Here is a 23,217-nt window from a genome sequence, read left to right on the forward strand (position 1 = left end):
GAATGCTCATCTGATGGGTTTAAAATACTGAATTACAAGAACAGTGCTACATCCATGGCAGTTGCTATTCTTGCTCTTGTTATGATGCATTACAAGGATTAGAATTGTGATCATAGAAAATTCTGATTGGCTGATTTCTAACCCATTTGGTCTGGTTGAATTGCAACATATGTTGTATCAAAATATTAGCACCAATTGCATCAAAGAATTAGTATTTAAGTGGTAAAATACACAACCAAATTATTTGAAAGTAGAAAAAAAAGCATTGTAGTTCTGTGGTGTCTCTCATTAGAGAGCAATATCCAAATGTAACTTCCAGCCAATTTAGCATTTTTAAAATCTGGTCATGATACGCAGCAGCCATTAGAATTTAATAATTTTCCCTTTTCGCTTTGAAACCATTACTTTTTTTCTTTTGAACCAGCATCTGCATGGTGGAAATTCCATCTATGCTATAAGAAACGTGTTCAAATGCCTTTGACGTTTAGTTCATTCCAGGCAAATGCAGAATGAGAACATAAAATTCACTCCAATGATACTTATGTTCCAGCAAAGAAGTCGTGGAGCTAATCGCAACCCTTGCTACAATGCTGTAAACAAATGTAACGTTAATGAATCAGAGCCAGTTGGTAATTGTCTTTATTGTCATTGACCCTTTCCCCACCCCCATTTTGTTTAATTTCAGATTGAAAGTTTACTTTATGGTCTTCTCAAAGAGTATATGAGTGCAAGCATGCATTTAACATGACTTGTGGATGAAATGGCAGTGGCTTTGGTGAATGCACTTCGTAATGCATTCAAAAAATATATGTTACCAGAAGTCTGATGTATAGATAATATAATTCTTGCGCATAGGAGCAAGCACATAAAATAACCAGACTTGACAGACTGTCATTGATGATGGGAAAAAAAATTAAGATTATATTATAGATATCGCAACTTTTGAATAAATCACACATTTTCCAGGCTGTGAATTTGTTTTCTCGACTATACATGTCTTCCTGAGATAATTTCTTCATTACAATCACAGAGCAGGATATTCGATACTGGAAAGTAGATGAAGCATTGACGCCCAGTGGAAAACAGGCTTCAGCTATCACAATAGAAACGACGTCCTATGCCTTACTTCAAACGCTATTGAGGAATGATATTGACTATGCCATGCCGATTGTGAATTGGTTAACGGAGCAGCAAAACTATGATGGGGGATTCCGCTCCACCCAGGTGACATGATTTTCCACTAACTGGAGCTCAGTTCATGCTGTTGATGTTAAATTGTAGTCAGTGTTTACAATCAGTCAGCATTATTCATTCCCAGGTGCATTGTCAAGTTATTCATACTCTTTTACTTTGCTTTACTTTGACCAACCCTGAGCAAGTTCGCAAAGTAAGAAGTCTCACAACACCAGGTTAAAGTCCAACAGGTTTATTTGGCAGCAAAAGCCAGTAGCTTTTGGAGTGCTGCTCCTTCATCAGGTAAGTGAGAGTTCAGTTCACAAACAGGGCATATAAAGATACAAACTCAATTTATAAAATAATGGTTCAATTGCAAGTCTTTACAGGTAATCAAGTCTTAAAGGTACAGACAATGTGAGTGGAGAGAGTGTTAAGCACAGGTTACAGAGATGTGTATTGTCTCCAGGCAGGACAGTTAGTGAGATGTTGCAATCACAGGCAAGCCGGGGGGCCGGGGGGGGGTTACAGATAGTGTGACGTGAACCCAAGATCCCGGTTGGGACCATCCTCATGTGTGCGGAACTTGGCTATCAGTCTCTGCTCAGCGACTCTGCGTTGTGTTTCGTGAAGGCCGACTTGGAGAATACTTACCTGAAGATCAGAGGCCAAATTCCCGTGACCACTGAAGTGTTCCCCACAGGAAGAGAACACTTTTGCCTGGTGATTGTCGAGCGATGTTCATTCATCCGTTGTAGCATCTGCATGGTCTCCCCAGTGTACCATGCCTCAGGACATCCTTTCCTGCAGTGTATCAGGTAGACAATGTTGGCCGAGTTGCAAGAGTATGTACCGTGTACCTGGTGGACGTTATTCTCATGTGAGATGATGTATCCATGTCGATGATCTGGCACATCTTGCAGAGGTTGCTGTGGCAGGGTTGTGTGGAGTCCTGTTCACTGTTTTCCTGAAGGCTGGATAGTTTGCTGCAGACAATAGTCTGCTTGATGTTGTACGGTTGTTTGAAGGCAAGAAGTGGCGGTGTGGGGATGGCCTTGGCGAGATGTTCGTCTTCATCAATGACATGCTGAAGGCTCCAGAGAAGATGTCATAGCTTCTCCGGTCCAGGAAAGTACAAGATGATGAAGGGTACTTTATCCACCATATCCTGTGTTTGTCTTAGAATCATAGAATCAGAATCCCTACAGTACAGAAAGAGGCCATTTGGCTCTTTGAGTCTGCACCGACCACAATCCCACCCAGGCCCTACTCCCATATCCCTACATATTTTACCCACTAATCCCTCTAACCTAGGCATCGCAAACTCAGGGGCAATTTAGCACGGCCAATCAACCTAACCTGCACATCTTCTGAGGAGGTCGGTGCGGTTTTTCACTTTTGTGCGTCAGAACTGTCGATCGATGAGTCGAGTGCCATATCCTGTTCTTATGATGACATCTTTCAATGTCTGGAAGTGCCTGTTGCGATCCTCCTCACCTGAGCAGATCCTGTGTATATGGAGGGCTTGTCCGTAGGGAATGGCTTCTTTAACATGTTTAGAGTGAAAGTTGGAGAAACGGAGCATTGTGACGTTACCCGTGGGCTTGCAGTACAGTGAATTTCTGAGGTGACCGTCCTGGATGAAGGTGCGTGTGTCTAAGAATGCAACCGATTCCGGAGAATAGTCCATGGTGAGTCTGATGATGGGATGGAACTTGTTGATGTCATCATATAGTTGCTTCAGTGATTCAGGTGAACAATCACACGCATCTCAATCAAGGATGGTCATCTCAGCACCTCACTGTACCGCAAGCCCACAGATAACCTCACGATGCTCCACTTCTCCAGCTTCCACCCTAAATACCCTAAAGATACCATCCCCTACAGACAAGCCCTCCGTATACACAGGATCTGCTGAGATGAGAAGGATCACAACAGAGACCTCCAGGTGCTGAAAGAATATGGCGCTCGACTCATCGATCGACTGTTCTGACGCGAAAAACTGCACCCACCTCCTCAGAAGACAAACACAGGACACGGTGGACAGAGTACCCTTCATTGTCCAGTACTTCTCCGGAATGGAGAAGCTACAGTGTTTTCTCTGGAGCCTTCAGCATGTCATTGATGAAAACGAACATCTCGCCAAGGCCATCCCCACACCCCCACTTCTTGCCTTCAAACAACCGCACAGCATCAAACAGACCATTGTCCACAGCAAACTACCCAGCCTTCAGGAGAACAGTGACCACGACACCACACAACCCTGCCACAGCAACCTCTGCAAGACATGCCGGATCATCAACCCGGATGCCATCGCCTTATGTGAGACTACCATCCACCAAGTACATGGTATATATTCTTGCAACTTGGCCAACATTGTCTACCAGATATGCTGCAGGAAAGGATATTCCGAGTCATGGTACATTGGGGAGACCATGCAGATGCTAAGACAATGGAAGAATGAACACTGCTCAACAATCATCAGTTCTCTTCCTGTTGGGGAACACTTCAGCCATCACGGGCATTTGGCCTCTGATCTTTGGGTAAGTATTCTCCAAGGCAGCCTTCCCAACACACAACAATGCACAGTCGCTGAGCAGAGACTGATAGCCAAGTTCCGCACACATGAGGATGGCCTCAACCAGGATCTTGGGTTCATGTCACACTATCTGTAACCCCCGCAATTTACCTGGGCTTGCAAAATCTCACTTACTGTCCTGTCTGGAGACAATACACATCTCTTTAACCAGTGCTTAACACTCTCTCCATTCACATTGTCTGTACCTTTAAGACTTGATTAGCTATAAAGACTCGCATTCCAACTATTATTTTGTAAATTGTGTTCGTGTCTTTGTATGCCCTGTTGTGAACAGAACTCCCACTTACCTGACAAAGGAGCAGTGCTCCGAAAGCTAGTGGCTTTTGCTACCGAATAAACATGTTGGACTTTAACTTGGTGCTGTGAAACTTCTTTCTGTGCTTACCCCAGTCCAATGCTGGCATCTCCACATCAAGTTAGCAAATACATGGCCAAGGTAACAGAGCATAAAATGAAGCCCACTTCCATGTGCAGTAGTAATGTGTTTCATCTGTGTATTTTAAGTATCTGAAAAGCAGTTTCTTTTCTCTGAAGGACACAGTGGTCGCATTGGAAGCTCTATCACAGTATCACATTGCTTTCCTTAAGAGAGAGGAGGAAATCGATATGCAAATTAACTTCAATGTTCTTGGAAGCCCCACTGAGAACAATATACACTTGCGCAGACGCAACGCTCTGACTCAGAAAGAACTGAAGGTGAGTGTGTGATCAGAAAGAACTGAAAGTTGTTTTATATCAGCTGATTTATCACTCACTCTACATCTGTTATCCAACCCCTTTCTCTACTGCTCAGGATGATAGCCAACTGAGTGTAAAAAAATGTATATGCATGATGCTAACCTTCACTGTGCAACAGTGTGAAGTAATAACCAATTGGCAGTTTTCTTTACAGCTCTGCAGTATTGTATTTGCAAGTGAAGTGCATTTTAACTTTACCTCTGAAATAAGAAAATTATATCACGTGATTTGTGTAACAAAATGAGGACAACAAATATGTATGCAGCGATTAGTGAGAGGCAACACGGTCTTGTGAAGGGGAGGTTGTGTCTCATGAACTTGATCAAGTTTTTTGAGGAAGGCCGAAAATGATTGATGAGGGTCGGGCTGTGGATGTTATCTACATGGATTTCAGTAAGGCCTTTGACAAGGTCCCTCAGGGCAGACTGGTGCAGAAGGTGAAGTTGCATGGGATCAGAGGTGAGCTAGGAAGGTGGATACAGAACTGGCTTGTTCAGCGAAGACAGAGGGTAGCATTGGAAGGATGTGTTTCTGAATGGAGGGCTGTGACAAGTGGACTTCCTCAGGGATCAGAGTTGGGACTTTTGCTGTTTGTAATGTATATAAATGATTTGGAGGAAAATGTAACTGGATTGATTAGTAAGTTTGCAGATGACACAAAGGTTGGTGGATTTGCGGATGATGAAGACTATCAGAGGGTACAGCAGGATATGGATCAGCTGGAGACTTGGGCGGAGAGATGGCAGGTCGAGCTTAATCCAGATAAATGTGAGGTAATGCATTTTGGAAGGTCTAATACAGATAGGAAATATACAGTAAATGGCAGAAACCTTAAGAGTATTGATAGGCAAAGGGATCTGGGTGTACATATACACAGGTCACTGAAAGAGGTGGAGAAGGTAGTCAAGAAGGCATATGGCGTGCTTGCCCTCATCGACTGGGGTACTAAGTTTAAAAATTGGCAAATCATATTGCAGTTTTATAGAAACTTAGTTAGGCCGCATTTGGAATATAGTGTTCAGTTCTGGTTGCCACACTACCAGAAGGATGTGGAGAGGGTACAGAAAAGATTTACCAGGATGTTGCCTGGTATTAGCTGTGAGGAGAGATTGGAGAAACCTGGCTTGTTCTCACTGGAGTGACGGAAGTTGAGGGGAGACTGATAGAAGTCTACAAGATTATGAGAAGCATGGACAGAGTGGAAAGCTAGAAGCTTTTTCCCAGGGTGGAAGAGTCAATTACCAGGGTGGCATTGGTTTAAGGTGGCGGGGGGGCAAGGTTTAAAGGAGATATATGAGGCAGATTTTTTACACAAAGAGTAGTAGGTGCCTGGAACTTGTTGCTAGGGAGGTAGAGGAAGCAGATAAGGTAGTGACTTTTAAGGGGCACCTTGACAAGTACGTGAATAGGATGGAAATAGAGGGATATGGTTCTGGAAGGGTAGGGAGTTTCAGTTAAGTTGGGCAGCATGGTCGGTGCAGGCTTGGAGGGCTGAAGGGCCTGTTCCTGAGCTGTAATTTTCTTTGTTCTTTGATCATTATGGTCAGGAATTCACTACCTGAAGGGATGGGCCAGAAGCAGAAACCCAATCAAATTTCAAAAAGGAATTGAACTTATAGTTGCTGTGAGAAAGTGACAGGAGGCTGGAGAAGAGTCGTGTAGACTAGGACTCATTCTCTGTGTAAGCTCTGGAGATGCAAGTGTTGGACTGGGGTAAACACAGTAAGAAGTCTCACAACACCAAGTTAAAGCCTGGAGCTTTCGGAGCTAGTGGCTTTTGCTACCAAATAAACATGTCAAGTTCTGGATCACAGGGTTTGGACACAAATTTCGTGGCTGATGTTCCGTTACAGTTCTGTGGGAGATCTATATCCTTGAATGGGTTTTCACAATGTGTCCATCTGCCTTATGTTCACGGATAGAAATGGATCTCATGCTGTTATTTGGAATAGGAACAGGGACTTGCTCATTGAGCCAATAGCTTTTGTGCATCAAAAATCAGATTTTTCAATCTCTATCACATTACAATCCTGAGTATACTGCGTACATAGCGGGAGGCCAGGGATTACTGGTAAAGTCAATGTGTTGGTAATACGGAGGTCTAGGCAAATACTCTGGGAAAAGCTGCAATCCTCAAATGGTGTAGTCCAGGTGTGAGTCCAGACCCACAGCAATATAGTTAGCTCCAAGCTACCTTCTGAAATTACCTAGCAGGCCACTATGAGGTCTGAAAGGAATGAAACCCCAGATATAATTCATCAGTTTACCTATCACACATATATCTATTGATTACATCATTGGTCGAATGACTACCATTGTGCAGACGAAACCAAAAGAGAAAATGCTCGAAAATCTGAGCATGAAGTCCATTTTTCACATCAGTTTAGTCTGGGATTGTTGTTCCTTGAACAAAGAAGGCCGGGGGGGGGGGGGGGGGGGGGGGGAGAGGGACGTGATTGAGGTGTAAAATGTTATAAGAGGTATCGATTGGGTAGAGAGAAGGGATGTTTCCTCTAAGTGGAGGGTTGGTAACCAGGGGGCATAGAAGCAGGAAATTTAGAGGGGTTTTACGGAAAAATGTTTGGACCCAGAGGTGGTGGGAATTGGGAACTCAAAGGGTTGAAGAGGCAGGCACCCTTATAACATTATAATGCATCTAGACGAACATTTGAAACGCCATAGCATACAAGGCTTTGGACCAAGTGCTCAAAGAACAAAGAACAACACAGCACGGGAAACAGGCCGTTTGGCCCAATGAGCCCGCGCTGCCATTTTAACATTGTGAGTTCCCTCTTCCACCCATGGCCCTTGTCTATGCCTACAGCACTCCACATTGGAAACCAGATTGAGGGGAGACTAATTTAGGGACAATTTGTTACACAAATCAGCCTAACAGCACATCTTTGGGGTGTGGGAGGAAACCAGAGCACCCGGAGAAAACCCACGCAAGCACGGGGAGAATGCGCAAACTCCCACAGATACTGGCCTAAATCCATGTCTCTGCACAGCAAACAGTGATAGTCACTGAGCCGTCGTGTTGCCTGTCGACTGGTCCGGTTTAAGTGTACACTAACGACGTGAAGCACTAGGCAACTCTCGAAACATCCAAGAGCAGCCCTCGCACAACCCACTGCGTGTATGCCCCTTGTTGGACAACAAGGCGGACCGAAGCACCTGTGGATTAAAAGAGAAAAACATCAATAACATGCACATCCTTATACTCACATTCAAGGGAATCCCCAGAGCTCAAAAGTTAAACAAGCGAGCCAGAAAATATGTTGGAAGGTCCATAGGAATCAATTGATTCCCAGGAATGTCCCAAGGCTCTTGATCCTTATTTAAAACAGTCTCCTATATCCCTCCATCTCTATTCTGCTCATGTGCCTATCTAAGTATCCCTTAAACAACTCCAGCGTGTCTGCCTCCACCACCTTACTTGGCAGACTATTCCATACCCCTACAACCCTCTGTGTGAAAAACCTCCCTCTAACATCCGAATTATACCTCGCCCCCTCACCCTAAGCCCATGGCTCCTCGTAATATTTGTTTCCAATCTAGGAAAAAACTTACCACTGTTTACTCTATCTATACCCTTCATAATCTTATACACCTCTATTAGATCTCCCCTCATTCTCCATCTTTCTAAGGAAAACAGCCCCAATTTGCTCAATCTTTCCTCATAACCCAGTCCGTCCATACCAGGCAGCATCCTGGTAAACCTCCTCTGCACTCTCTCCAGGGTCTCCAAGTCCTTCTGGTAGTAAGGTGACCAGAACTGGATGCAGTACTCCAAATGTGGTCTCACCAACGTTCTATACAACTGCAACATTAAATGCCAGCTCTTGTACTCTATATCCCTTCCTATAAAGGCTAGCATACCATAAGCTTTCTTCGCAACCTTCTCCACCTGTAATGCCACCTTCAAAGACTTGTGCACTTGCACCCCCAGGTCCCTCTGCATTTCTACACTCTTAATAGGTTTACCCTTTATCATATAACTCCCCCCTACATTATTTCTTCCAAAATGCATCACCTCGCATTTATCAGGATTAAATTCCATCTGCCATTTATCTGCCCAATATACCAGTCCATCTATATCCCGTTGTATTGCCAGACACTGCTCCTCACTGTCTGCCAGTCCAGCCATCTTCATGTCATCTGCAAACTTGCTGATCACACCATGTACTCCCTCTTCCAAGTCATTTATATGTATTACAAATAGGTCCCACCAGTGACAGACCTCCAGCTAGGAAAAGACCCTTCCACTACTACTGTCTGTCTCCTAATACCAATCATGATGTGGGTATGCCGGCGTTGGACTGGCGTAAACACAGTAAAAAGTCTGACAACACCAGGTTTTAGTCCAACCGATTTATTTGATAATAGACTCACAAGCTTTCGGGTTAGTCCCTTCGTCAGGTGAATGGAGAGTTCTGGCCTCAGACAGAGCATATAAAGCAGAGACAGTTTAGAGAGTCTCCAAACTGTCTGTGCTTTATATGCTCTGTGTGAGGCCAGAACGCTCCATTCACCTGACGAAGGGACTAACCCGAAAGCTTGTGAGTCTATTATCAAATAAATCAGTTGGACTAAAACCTGGTGCTGTCAGACTTTTTACTCCTAATACCAAGCCAGTTCTCAACCCATCTAGATACCTGGCCTTGTATTCTATGAGCCTTAACCTTTCCAACCAACCTACCATGAGGGACTTTGTCAAACACCTTACTGAAATCCATACAGACAACATCAACGGCTCATTCATCGTCGACCGTTTTTTGTCACGTCCTCAAAAAATTCTACCAGATTTGTAAGGCATGACCTCCCTTTAACAAAGCCATGCTGCGTATCCCTAATCAGATTGGACATGGGATGAGAATATCATGTGTTTGATAGCCAGCACAGACATGATGGGCAGAATGACCTCTTGCTGTGCTGCAAAACTCTCAATGGGGGCGATTTCCCCCCAGAAAATTGTGTTGAATTCATGGAAAAACTGGAGTATCTCACACTGTTTTTTGCAGTGGGAGTTCACACGAGAATCTCCCATACTCTGTGCATTGCAAAGGCCACCAGCATGAAAATCATTAGATTTCAGGGAGTGGGGCCTATTTCTGCCCACGAGGCTGAAAATCAGCAGGCTCTGTGCATTCTCAATGGCTCTGAACTGGGAGACTCCTGTTTGCTGGACAGCTCAATCGCTGGCCAGCCCCGGACTCCCAAAATGCTGCCTCCATGGCCTGATCATGTCCCCCTAGCCCACCCCAATCTCCTGACCCCCTCACTGATCGCTGGCCTCTCTCCTGCCTCCATCGATCCCAAAGGCTGAGTGGCAGCAGGACCACCCACCCCCACCGATTTTCTCCCTAGCCCTGCCCCATGCCCAGTAGGCAGTGCCAAGGTGCCACCTGGGCATCGGCACTTTGCCTCTTGGGCAAAGGCAGGCACTGTAAGGGTGCCCATTCCCAAGGGCACCAACACCCCCCCCTGCCGCCCAAGCCCCGATTGCCCCTCCCCTTTCACTGCAGTGGGGTTGTCCTGATAGTTCCCTGGGGAGCTACTCAAAACCCCACTGGAATGAAACACTCTGGCACTGGAGGGGGCAGGGAAGGCTAGCAGATCCAGAGAATTCAGTCCCCACTAATCATATTAAAATAGATATAAATGTCTTACCATGTGTTCCTGCCAGTTTCCAGCATGGATCTGACAGTGCCGGAAATCTGACACTAAGAGGTGGACATGCAGCAGAAACGCACGCAGGAATCTGATACACGCCCGGATGTGAGAATCTCCCATCACACTGTACTAGAAAACTAGTGCAGCGGGGTAGGAGAATCATCCCCTATGTCTCCATGACATTCAGGATCAGCTCCATTGTGTTACGTGACATTAGCACCATGATAAATATAGCTTTTGAACAAAACTGGGCATTTAAGAAATGATGAGCGTTATCAGGAATTGAGTTGTATACAACCAAATTTGTTGTACACAGTCTATGATTCGCTTCAAGTTGGAGGATCCAACCTTGATCAAAGATGACCCTAGGAACTGCACCAGGCATCACAACAAATGATATGTCTACCTGTTGTAGTTGCATTACCTGCTAATGTGCATGTCAAACAGAGGAAAGCAGCAAGCAATAGACAAAGCCAACCGAACCTAAAACAAATGGATCAGATATACACTTTGCAATCCAATCACATACAATCGTGAATAGTAGTAGAAAATTAAACAACTCACCAAAGCAGGAAGTCAATGCATGTCTCAATTTTCTTGAAGGCATAAAATAAATATTGGCTGCAAAATTTTTAAATGATGTCAGTATTGTGAAGTTGAGTAAAGTAATTTAGATTGTAAAGTAGAATGTTAAAATTTGGTATTTGTAAAATCATAAAGATGCCAGGAAAAAAAGCGTTGCATGTTCCCTTTAAAAGGTAATTTTTTTTGTGCAAAATGCAGGTGCATATGGTACCAGTACACAGACTGAAACATTTGTTTCAGAGGCCTTGGTTTTGATTTTGTTTCTAAATTCAGTCTATCAGTTTGAATTGGGCACTTGCATACCAACAACCTATCAGAATTGTATTTGATGTTTTTGGCAACCTACGACCAGTCCTGTTGTAGAGGATATTAATAGGTCATAAAAAAAGAGTAGGCAGTGGGACAAAAAGCAGAGAGACAGCAACTGCCATTTGCCCGGCTCAAAGCTCTCAGCCAAAAGCACCATCTCAATAGTGACGGTACCAGAAAAGAAAGCAGTTTCATACAGAGAATGTTCCAGAAGACAACAAACCTGCTTGTAATTTTGAGTGACTAAATCCTATTGTGTTAATGAATGGGAATTGTATTCATCTCATTCGATTAGAATTATGTTTTACTCAGTTTGTTACTAGTTTAACTCGTTCACTGTTAGATAAATTAGAGTGTCAGGGAGTTATTTTGATTTAGCCACTAAAAGTCGCTGAAGAGCAGATTAATAATCACTTTTACAGATTATGAGGTGAAGTACACCTCTTTGAGTGGTTAAGAGAGATCAACCTTCATTTCATAACAGTTAATGACTACATTTCATAAAGTGCTATAGAGGTTTTAACAAGATTGAAAATTCCAATGACCGTCTTATAAATGGCTTGTGCTGCATTTGACTTTAAATTAAAAATATTCAACTTACTGGTTCCGACACCACCAGTACATTTCATTTAGAATAAAACTGTATCTGTCAACTTGTAGTGCAAGGAAATATTCTAAAACTTTGGAAGAGTTTGTTGATGAAATTTAATTGCAAATCTCACTCTGTTAGTTTCCACTTGGAAGTACAATTCGAATCGAACTGTCTGGTCAAGGAAATGGCACACTGAATGTGAGTATTTTCAATTGTTACAAAGATTGACCACTATTTTGTTGTGCAGGGTTAGTGATACTTCACAGAATCGTGAAACCATAGAATCCTGAGAGTGCAGATGGATGCCATTCGGCCCATCAGGCCTGCACTGACAACAATCCCACCCAGGCCGTATCCCCGTAATACCACGTATTTACCGTGCTAATCCCCCTGACACTAAGGGACAATTTATCAGGGTTAATCCAACTAAACTGCAGACACTTCATTGCATTTCCCGTGCTTAAATCGCATGTAAACATGGAAATGAATTAAATCCAGTGCAGTGCCAACTCTGCTAGAAAATGGAATCAGAAAATTTCTTAGAAGTATGCTGTTTTGAAAATATTTGGGCTGATGCTTTTCCTTTTAATAGTTGAAATTGCCTTGGAGTCTACATCGATGATAAATAGAACATAGAACATTACAGCATAGTACAGGCCCTTTGGCCCTCAGTGTTGCACTGAGCTATGTCCAATCCCAAGATTAAGCTATCCCCTCCCTATAATTCTGGAGTGCTCCATGTGCCTATCCAATAACCGCTTGAAAGTTCCTAAAGTGTCCGACTCCGCTATCACAGCAGGCAGTGTATTCCACACCCCAACCACTCTGAGTGAAGAATGTACCTTGGACATCCCTCCTATATCTCCCACCATGAACCTTATAGTTATGCCCCCTAGTAAGAGCTACATCCACCCAAAGGAATAGTCTTTGCACGTCCACTCTATCAGTCCCTCTCATCATCTTATAAACCTCTATTAAGTTGCCTCTTATCCTCCACCGCTTTAAAGAGAAAAGCCCCAGCTCCCCCGACCTTTCCTCAGAAGACCTACCCTCCAAACCAGGCAGCATCCTGGTAAATCTCCTCTGCACTCTTTCCAATGCTTCCACATCCTTCTTATGGTGAGGTGACCAGAATTGCACACAATATTCCAAATGTGGTCTCACCAACGTCCGGTATAGTTGCAGCATAACCCCACAGCTCTTAAACTCAAACCCCCTGTTAATAAATACTAACACACTATAAGCCTTCTTCACGGCTCTATCCACTTGAGTGGTAACCTTCAGAGATCTGTGGATACGAACCCCAAAATCTCTCTGTTCCTCCACATTTCTTAGAACTGTGCTGTTGACCCTGTAATTCGCATTCAAGTTTGTCCTACCAAAATGAATCACTTCACACTTATCAGGATTAAACACCATCTGCCACTTTTTGGCCCAGCTCTGTATCCTATCAATGTCTCTTTGCAGCCTACAAGAGCCCTCCACCTCATCCACTACTCCACCAGTCTTGGTGTCATCAGCAAATTTACTAACCCACCCTTCAGTCCCTTCTTCCAAGTCATTGATAAAAATCACAAATAACAGAGGACCCAGCACTGATCCCCGTGCTACACCGCTGGTAACTGGCCTCCAGTCTGAAAATTTTCCTTCCACCACCACCATCTGTCTTCTATGAGACAGCCAGTTACTTATCCAATTGGCCAAATTTCTTTCTATCCCACACCTCCTTATCTTCTTCATGAGCCTACCATGGGGAACCTTATCAAATGCCTTCCTAAAATCCATGTATACGACATCAACTGCTTCATCTACATACTTAGTTACCTCCTCAAAGAATTCAATCAAATTTGTGAAGCAGGATTTACCCCTCACAAAACCGTGCTAACTATCCCGGATTAAACTGAATCTTTCCAAATGGTCATAAGTCCTGTCTCTCAGGACCCTTTCCATTAACTTACCAACCACTGAAGTAAGACTAACTGGCCTATACTTACCAGGGTCAATCCTATTTCCTTTCTTGAAAAAAGGAACAACATTTGCCACTCTCCAGTCCTCTAGCACTATCCCTATGGACAGTGAGGACTGAGAGATCAAAGCTAAAGGCTCTGCAATCTCATCCTTTGCTTCCCAAAGCACCCTAGGATGTATCCCATCTGGCCCAGGGGACTTATCCACCCTCAGTTTTTTTCAAAATTGCTAATACATCTTCTCTCAGAACATCTACCTCCTCCATCCTATCAGCCTGTATCACACACTCCTCCTCAAAACGTGGCCCCTCTCCTTAGTGAACACTGAAGAAAAGTATTCATTCATTGCCTACCTATCTCTTCTGACTCCATGCACAAGTTCCCACTACTATCCTTGATCGGCCCTAACCTAACTCTGGTCATTCTTTTATTTCTTACATAAGAGTAAAAAGCCTTGGGGTTTTCTTTTATCCGACCCACCAAGGGCTTCTCATGCCCCCTCCTAGCTCTCTTAAGCCCTTTCTTTAACTCATTCCTAGCTACCTTGTAACACTCAAGCGACCCAACTGAACCTTGTTTTTTCATCCTTACATATGCTTCCTTTTCCCTCTTAACAAGACATTCAACCTCCTTTATGAACCCTCACTCGACCATTTCCTCCCTGCCTGCCAGGGACATACCTATCAAGGACATGCAGTATTTGTTCCTTGAAAAAGCTCCACTTTTCAATTGTGCCCATACCTGACAGTTTCTGCTCCCATCTTATGCTCCCTAATTCTCATCTAATTGCCTCATAGTTACCCTGCTCCTATTATAAACCTTGCCCTGTCGTGTGACCCTATCCCTCTCCATTGCAGTAATGAAGGACACTGAATTGTGGTCACTATCTCCAAAGTGCTCTCCCACAAACAAATCTAACACTTGGCCCAGTTCATTCCCCAGTACCAATGTGGCCCCACCTCTTGTTGGCTTATGCACATATTGTGTCAGGAAACTCTCCTGCACACACCGTACAAAAATTGCCCCATCCAAACTATTCAACCTATAAAGGTTCCAATCGATACTTGGAAAGTTAAAGTCGCCCATGATAACTACCCTGTGACCTCCACTCCTATCCATAATCTGTTTTGCCATTTCCTCCTCCACATCTCTATTACTATTTGGGGGCCTATAGAAAACTCCTAACAACGTGACCGATCCTTTCCTATTTCTAACTTCAGCCCATATTACCTCAGTAGGCAGATCACCCTCGAAATGCCTTTCAGCAGCTGTGAAACTATCCTTGATTAACAATGTTACTCCTCCACCTCTTTCACCACCTTCCCTACTCTTATTAAAATATCTATACCCCGGAACTGCCAACAACTGTTCTAGTCCTTGTTCTAACCATGTCTCCGTAATGGCCACAACATCATAGTGGTGCCCATCCTTGATCCTGTTGATCTTAAGGTCAATTACATATGAAGTACTAGCATCTGATTGAGAATACATCGGGGAAGCTTCACTTCCTTTCCTAAAATATATCATTACTTATCAGACATGACTTGGGGATATGAACATAAGTTTCCATTCTGACGTGTGTAAGTATCTGGGACGTTTCACTGATAAAATGTGCTGCACGTTGATTCCATAAACAAATTTAAAAATCAGTCCTGAAAGGTTTCTACCGAATGAGAAAGTAATGGGATTTCAGAGGGAAATCTAGACATGTGGTTCAGTGAGGCAGTTTTTTAAAAAAGAGCAGCATAGCCTGGCAAGATAGACATTCTTAATCTCTGCTGAAAGGTTTGATAATTCCATTTCCATGCCTGTTTCTGAAGTTCAATTTGGTTCACTTCTAGTGGGAGTTGGTCTTTAACAGAACATTTTATTTTTAAATTGCAGTTCCGCAAAAGCTACCACCTAATGGAGGAGCCTTCCAGTACCTGTAAGACAGTCCACCTTTCCGTCACAGTTAAAGGGCAATTGGAGTTCAGAAGTAAGTATAACTCTGGATGTGTTTTGTAGGGATCAAAGTGTCTCCATTGATCAAAGAAATCAATTTGCACATTGCTCTCATTTCAATGTAACAGTAATAATACTATTTATAGATGGCTTTTAGAGTTCTTTAAGTTAATGTTTAAAGGTGGCAACTAAACACTGCCTATTGAAGTAAGGACAATTATCAGTAAAGCACAATTTTCAGTGCTACATTACAGAATTCTGCATGTGACCACTCATTGTCAACAATAAACCTTGCTGATATTACCTCATAATTGGGGGTAGGAATCCTTCGATTTGGAACACAGTGGCTGAAACTGGGTTGGAAAAATGGGATTAGAACAAAGAAAATTACAGCACAAGAAAAGACCCTTCGGCCCTCCAAGCCTTAACTAAAGCCCTCTACCATTCTGAGGACCAGGACTTTAACCTGGTGTTGTGAGACTTCTTACTGTGTTTACCCCAGTCCAATGCTGGCATCTCCACATCTACGAGTGCAGGTCAGAAGGATGGTGGAGGGAGAGCAGCAATTGAGGTACGTTGGGGGTGTGCTCTGCTGAGGGGGGGGGCCTACCTTCTTGGGGGGGGGAGGGGTGTGCGGGGGTCTGACCATTGTGAGGGTCTGTGGGGGGTGGGGGGTGGGGCCTGCCTCCCAGGGGTTGGATCGCGAGGGGGGCTGCCTCCCGGGGATCCGATCACTGGGGAGGGGGGCTGCCTCCCAGGGGGTATTTGATCGAGGGGGGGCTGCCTCCTCTGGGGGGCTGGTTTTGTTTTTTGTGCCCTTGTGCGCTGTTTTAGTTTTTTTTGAACTGTGCATGCGCAGTTCAGAGCTCCGATCGTTCCGGCAGCGCTAAGCCCTGCCCACAGTGTGGACCGGATCGGTACTGGCAAAAAGCGTATGGGCACGTTGGAACGAGGATTCCAGGCTCAGATCCATTTTACGCCCAGATACAGCCCTTAGCCTCCAATTGGTAAAATCGGGCCCTATATTCCAAATGCAGCATAACTAATCTGCAACATGACTTGCCATTTTTTAAACTCAATATCCCGCCGATGAAGTCAAACATGTCGCATGCCTTCTTGACTACCTTCTCCACCTGTGTTGCCACTTTCAGTAACCTGTGTGTCTGTATACCTAGATCCCTTTGCCTATCAATACTCTGAAAGGTTCTGCTATTTACTGTATATTTCCTATCTGTTTTAAACCTATTAGGATAAATAGATGTATTAGATTTAAAGGTGACTTTCAAAGAAACATTCATGTGTTTCAAACTATTGTGGCAGAGTTTTGATTGCAGTGGAGAATTCTACCAAAGACTGACATGGGAATATTATGCTTCTATTCATATATTGAACAATTATTATTCTCCACTCACCTGATGAAGGAGCAAATGCTCGTGATTCCAAATAAACCTGTTGGACTTTAACCTGGTGCTGTGAAACTTCTTACTCTGCCTACCCCAGTTCAATGCCGGCATCTCCATATCACAATTATTATTTGAGCAGCAATAAAGAGAAACACAGTATCACAATAACACAAGTGACTGGCCCAGATCAGCTGGCAGGGGTATTCACAGACATTTTCAACCTCTCTTTACAAGAATCTGAGGTTTCTATCTGCTTCAAGAAGGCAACCATCATCCTATCATTATGAAACGCTTCAAAAGGTTCATCATGGTACAAGTCAATTCCAGCCTCCAGAATTACCTGTATTACAGTTTGCCTACCACTGCAACAGGTTCACAGCAGACATCATCTCCCTGGCCCTGCACTCAACCTTGGAACACCTAGATAACAAAGACACGTACGTCAGACTCCTATTTATTGACTACAACCCAGGCTTCAACATCATTGTTCCTTCAAAACGTGTCTCCAAACTTCATGGCCTGGGTCTCGGCTCCTCCCTCTGTGACTGGATCCTGAACTTCCTAACACTCAGACCACAATCAGTAAGGATGGGCAACAACACCTCCACAATCATCCTCACAAGCCTGTGTTCTCAGCCCCCTACTATACTTCTTATACATCTATGACTGTGTGTGGCCAAACTCCCCTCCAACAAGATTTTCAAGTTTTCTAATACACACCATCGTGGATCTCAAACAATGACGAGACAAAATATAGGATTGAGATAGAGAATCTGGTGAACTGGTGCAACAATAATAATCTCTCCCTCAATGTTAACAAAGCAAAGGAGATTTTCATTGACTTCAGGAAGCATAGTGACAACTTTTACAAATAGAAGGTGTTCTTTCTGGTTATGTCACAGCTTGGTATGGCTCCTGCTCTACCCAAGACCTCAAGAAACTACAAAAGGTCATGAATGTAGCCCAATCCATCATGCAAACCAGCCTCCCATCCATCTACACTTCCCACTGCCTCGGCAAAGCAGCCAGCATAATTAAGGACCCCACGCACCCCAGACATACGCTCTTCCACCTTTTTCCATTAGCAAAAAGATACAAACATCTGAGGTCACATACCAACCGACTCAAGAGCAGCTTCTTCCCTGCTGCCATCAGACTTTTTAAGGGACTTATCTCACATTAAGTTGATCTTTCTCTACACCCTAGTTATGACTGTAACACTACATTGTGTACTCTCTCATTTTCTTCTCTTTGAATGGTATACTTTGCCTGTATAGCACGCAAGAAACAATAGATTTCACTGTATGCCAATACTGTGACAATAATAAATCAAATATTTTACTGTGAAAAATTTCCCTGAAGTGTCCCTAAGTTCAGAAATATGGAACAAGAATGGACTATTCATTCTCTTTTATGCCACAGAACCTTATGATTATACTGAAGCTGACAAGCAACTTAATGCTTCTGAAACCCTTCCTGTCAACACACCAGCTGGTCCCTTAGATTGGTATGATCTTCGTTCCAGAAGGAAAAGGGATGTTCCAGATCCCACAAATCGTCAAACCATTTACTATGAAGTTTGTTACTGGTGGGTATTGGTGAAATTATCTTTATAGGAGCGGGTGAGGGGCAGACCATTGAAAGATCCATTGACCTTGGGTGGGATTTAGAATTTTGGGATGAGTGAGGCCATAAAATCATAGTGTTCTAGAATTACATCTCATCAATTCAACTGAAGTCAAGAAAGTCATTCGATCAATGTCAATGGAAATGCTGAACTCAGGTTAAAATTGGGCATTGCTATGGTGTCAGGTGTTGTTCAGAGTGGAACATTTTTGCCTGTCCAACAGGTTGCACTTTTGCTCTGACTTGCCCTATTAAGTCTAAACACCAAAAGTTTCCTTCCTTCATTTTATATTTATTCAATTCTTTCTGATTATTCTCTAAGTTTCTGACCTCGCCTGCCCGAGGCCAATGGAGAATGCCATTCTGCAGGCCTCGCCCGCCCCAATTCTGGGGTGGGTGAGGTGGTAAAATTCCAGCAGGCCCATGTCATATTCCTTTATCCTCCCGAGTGCCCGAAAAATCATCCCTTTACCCCTTCTTTTACTTGCTAGCTGTGAGCAAATTCTGATTTGACGTTCTCAGTGATATAACAGTGTAAATACTTAGACAGCAACCTCAGTTGTCAGAAGGAACAAAGCTAGAAGCCAAATATCTCAGGGCATCCGTCAAAACCATTGCAGAATTTTAAGATCCCTATCGCCTGAAAACTAAGGGTTCGCTTAGAATGAAAAAGCAGCCCAGTGTGCTTTTTACTGTTGGACATGGAAGATGACAAACAAGATATAAATTCAAGCAAAACAGTCAATGAGAGCAATGTCAGACATGCCCAAGGAAATGATTAATGAATATCATCAATGCATTTAGGAACTAGTTAAATTAATGTGAAAGAAAGGACTATAAGATTCAGCTGATAAAAGAACATAAGAACATAAGAAATAGGAGCAGGAGTAGGCCAACTAGCCCTTCGAGCCTGCCCCGCCATTCAATAAGATCATGGCTGATCTGTCGTGGCTCAGTTCCACATTCCCGCCCTCTCCCCATAACCCGTAATCCCCTCTCTTATCAAAAACGCATCAACCCGCGTCTTAAAAATATTTAGCGAGGCAGCCTCCACCACTTCAACAGGCAGAGAATTCCAGAGATTCACCACCCTTTGAGTGAAGAAGTTCCTCCTCAACTCTGTTCTAAACTGCCCCCCCTTTATCTTGAGGCTATGCCCCCTAGTCCTACTATCCTTTCTGAGCGGGAAGAGTCTCTCCACCTCTATCCTATCCATCCCATTCATCATCTTATACGTCTCAATGAGATCTCCCCTCATTCTTCTAAACTCTAACGAGTACAAGCCTAATCTATTCAGCCTCTCCTCATAGCTCAACCCCCTCAACTCCGGAATCAGCCTAGTAAACCTCTCGTTGGAGAGGGTGCAGAGGAGGTTTACTAGGATGTTGCCTGGTATGGTGGGGAGGTCCTATGAGGAGAGACTGAGGGATCTAGGGTTGTTTTCGTTGGAAAGAAGGCGGCTAAGAGGGGATCTTATTGAAACATATAAGATGATTAGAGGTTTAGATAGGGTGGATAGTGATAGCCTTTTTCCTCGGATGGAGAAAGCTAGCACGAGGGGGCATGGCTTTAAATTAAGAGGGGGTAGCTACAGGACGGATGTCAGGGGTAGGTTCTTTACCCAGCGGGTGGTGAGGGATTGGAATGCCCTGCCTGCTGCAGTTGTAAATGCGTCTAGTTTGGGGGCGTTTAAGAGATCTCTGGATAGGTTTATGGACGAAAAGGGATTGGTATAGGCTAGTGGGTCATTGTTTTTGTAACTGGTCGGCGCAACATCGTGGGCCGAAGGGCCTGTTCTGCGCTGTAATGTTCTATGTTCTATGTTCTATGTTCCTCTGCACTCCCTCCAAGGCTAAAATATCCTTGAGCAAGTACGGTGCCCAAAACTGCACACAGTACTCCAGCTGCGGCCTCACCAATGCCCTATACAGCCGCAGCAAGACCTCCCTACTTTTATATTCAATCCCCCTCGCGATGAAAGCCAGCATCCCATTCGCCTTCCTGACCACCTGCTGCACCTGCAAGCTGGGTTTTTGCGACTCATGCACAAGGACCCCGAGGTCCCTCTGCACCGTCGCCTGCTGCAGTTTTTCTCCACGTAAGTAATAATCCCTCCTACCATTATTCCTACCAAAGTGGACCACCTCGCACTTACCAACATTAAATTCAATTTGCCATTTCCTGGCCCATTCGCCCAGCCTATCTAGATCCTTCTGTAGACTCTCCACACCCTCCGCACAATTTGCCTTTCCACCAATTTTGGTGTCATCAGCAAATTTCGACACCCTACACTCGGTTCCCTCCTCCAGATCATCTATATAAATGGTAAATAGCTGAGGCCCCAGCACCGACCCCTGGGGCACTCCACTAGTCACCATCCGCCAATCCGAATAGCACCCATTGACCTCCACTCTCTGCCTCCTATTTGACAACCAGTCCTCTATCCACGCTAACACCCTACCCCCAACTCCATGCCCCCTGACCTTCTGCAATAATCTCTTGTGAGGTACCTTGTCAAACGCCTTCTGAAAATCCAGGAAGACCACATCCACCGGCTCTCCTCTATCCACCGCCCTAGACACATCCTCATAGAACTCCAGTAAATTTGTCAGACACGACTTCCCTTTAATGAAACCGTGCTGCGTCTGCTCTATCAAGCAGTTCCCCTCAAGATGCCTCGCTATTTCCTCCTTGATGACGGATTCTAACATTTTACCTACAACAGACGTTAAACTAACTGGCCTATAATTCCCCGCCTTTTGCCTGGCACCCTTCTTAAACAACGGCGTAACATTAGCCGTTTTCCAATCTTCCGGCACTTCCCCGGAATCCAGCGACATCTGGAAAATAACCACCAAGGCATCCACTATCACCTCCGCCATTTCTTTCAGGACCCTCGGATGCATTCCATCCGGTCCTGGGGACTTGTCCACAATCAGCCCCTCCAGTCTGTTGAGCACCACCTCTCTAGTAACAGTAATGTCATTGAGACCCTCCAGTCCTACCACCTTTCCATCTCTAACATCCGGCAAATTATTCACGTCCTCCTCCGTGAAGACCGAAACAAAAAAGTTATTCAAGACCTCCGCCATATCCCCATCCCCTACCACTAAGTCCCCCTTCTCATCCTCTAAGGGACCAACGTTCACCCTAGCCAGCCTCTTCCTTTTTATATATTTATAAAAACTCTTGCTATCCTTTTTTATATTAAGCGCTAGCCCAGCTTCATAGTTTCTCCTACCCTTCTTTATCAACTTCTTTATCAATCTTTGTTGACATTGAAACCTCTCCCAATCCTCTTCTCGCCCACTACTCTTAGGACAGGAGGATCGAGAGAAAATTAAATTCCTGAATGTTATGTTTGGGCTGTGCTGTATAATTCATTGTAGCCATCTCTCCATTAGAAACCGACTAGCATGTAAAGTGCAAAAAAAATTTTAACTATTGAAAAAATGCTTCTTCACTTTTGATGAAGTGGAATTTAGCGAAACAGTCCTTAAGCCTCTGCAGTTGAACTTTATACACACTTTTCTGTAACATTGCAAATCATTTCCTAATTAATCTTTTTAACTTTACTTATGAAGGCGTGATAGCAATCATGAAGAGATTCAGTTCCCATCTGGAATGGCTATTGTCGACATCTTACTCCTCAGTGGATTGAGGCCTGACTTGGTACACCTTGATCAGGTAGAAACAACTTACAACAGGAAAAACCCCTTGTATTGCTTCTATCTGGAGATATATTTCAAAATAATGTCTAATATACGGCAGCAGCAGGTCTTACTGTCACGGAAAATGAAATATAGGATCACATTAGTGGAGGGAAGTGGTGTGGAGATGGGTTAGGGAAATGTGAGGAACTCGGTGTATGTAAGGGAAGTCAAGTGGGCAAGGGAAGGAGAACAGTGAGGCAAGGGAAGGTGGGGAAGCTAGGAGTGGGAGACGGAAGCTTTATTATAAAGTTTACTTATTAGTCACAAGTAAGGCTTGCAATGAAATCACTGTGAAATTCTCCTAGTCACCACACCCTGGCGCCTGTAGGGGTCAATGCACCTAACCAGCACATCATGGTGAGAATGTGGAAATTCCACACAGATAGTGACCCAAGCCAGGAATCAAACCTGGGTTCCTGGCACTGTGAGGCAGCAGTGCTAGCAAGTATGCCACTGTGCCATCCACCAAGCTTTGTCAGAGGAGGCTTTGTCAGGGATGAAGGACCATAAAATATTGGGGCTGAATTAGGTCATTTGGCCCATCTGAATCTGCTATTCAACCATGGTTGAAATTTTTCAATCTTATTCTTTCCCCCCCTCTTTTCCCCATTACATTGATTCCCTTACCAATCAATAACCTATAATCTTAATTATGCTCAATGACCTGGCCTCCTCAGCCTTCTGCAATTAATTTCATAGATTCACCACCCCCTGGCTGAAGAAATTCCTCCTCATCTCTGTTCTAAAAAGTTGGCCTTGTTTATTGGCTTGTTTATTCTGAGGCTGTGTCATCGGACCCTCATCTCACCTACATGTGGAAATATCTTTCCCACATCCACTATTCCACCATGCTATTCAATATTCTGTTTCAACGGGCCCTCCCAACCTCCTAAAC

The 23,217-nt window shown here is 44.0% G+C and overlaps 1 protein-coding gene across 1 annotated transcript in view; it reads left to right on the forward strand.

Annotated features, from left to right (window-relative positions):
* The window catches only part of LOC145348606 (complement C4-like), a 275,511-nt gene that overhangs the window by 227,806 nt on the left and 24,488 nt on the right, over positions 1 to 23,217 (forward strand). Inside the window, exons 29-34 of the mRNA XM_080196782.1 lie at positions 1,031 to 1,224; positions 4,307 to 4,468; positions 11,808 to 11,867; positions 15,521 to 15,614; positions 18,406 to 18,571; positions 22,194 to 22,296. Coding sequence (XP_080052908.1) covers positions 1,031 to 1,224; positions 4,307 to 4,468; positions 11,808 to 11,867; positions 15,521 to 15,614; positions 18,406 to 18,571; positions 22,194 to 22,296 — 779 coding nt within the window. The remainder of the gene's footprint in view (positions 1 to 1,030; positions 1,225 to 4,306; positions 4,469 to 11,807; positions 11,868 to 15,520; positions 15,615 to 18,405; positions 18,572 to 22,193; positions 22,297 to 23,217) is intronic.

The sequence above is a fragment of the Carcharhinus amblyrhynchos genome, chromosome 9 (assembly GCF_965287045.1).
Source record: "Carcharhinus amblyrhynchos chromosome 9, sCarAmb.v2.hapA, whole genome shotgun sequence".
In the NCBI taxonomy this organism is placed as follows: domain Eukaryota; kingdom Metazoa; phylum Chordata; class Chondrichthyes; order Carcharhiniformes; family Carcharhinidae; genus Carcharhinus; species Carcharhinus amblyrhynchos.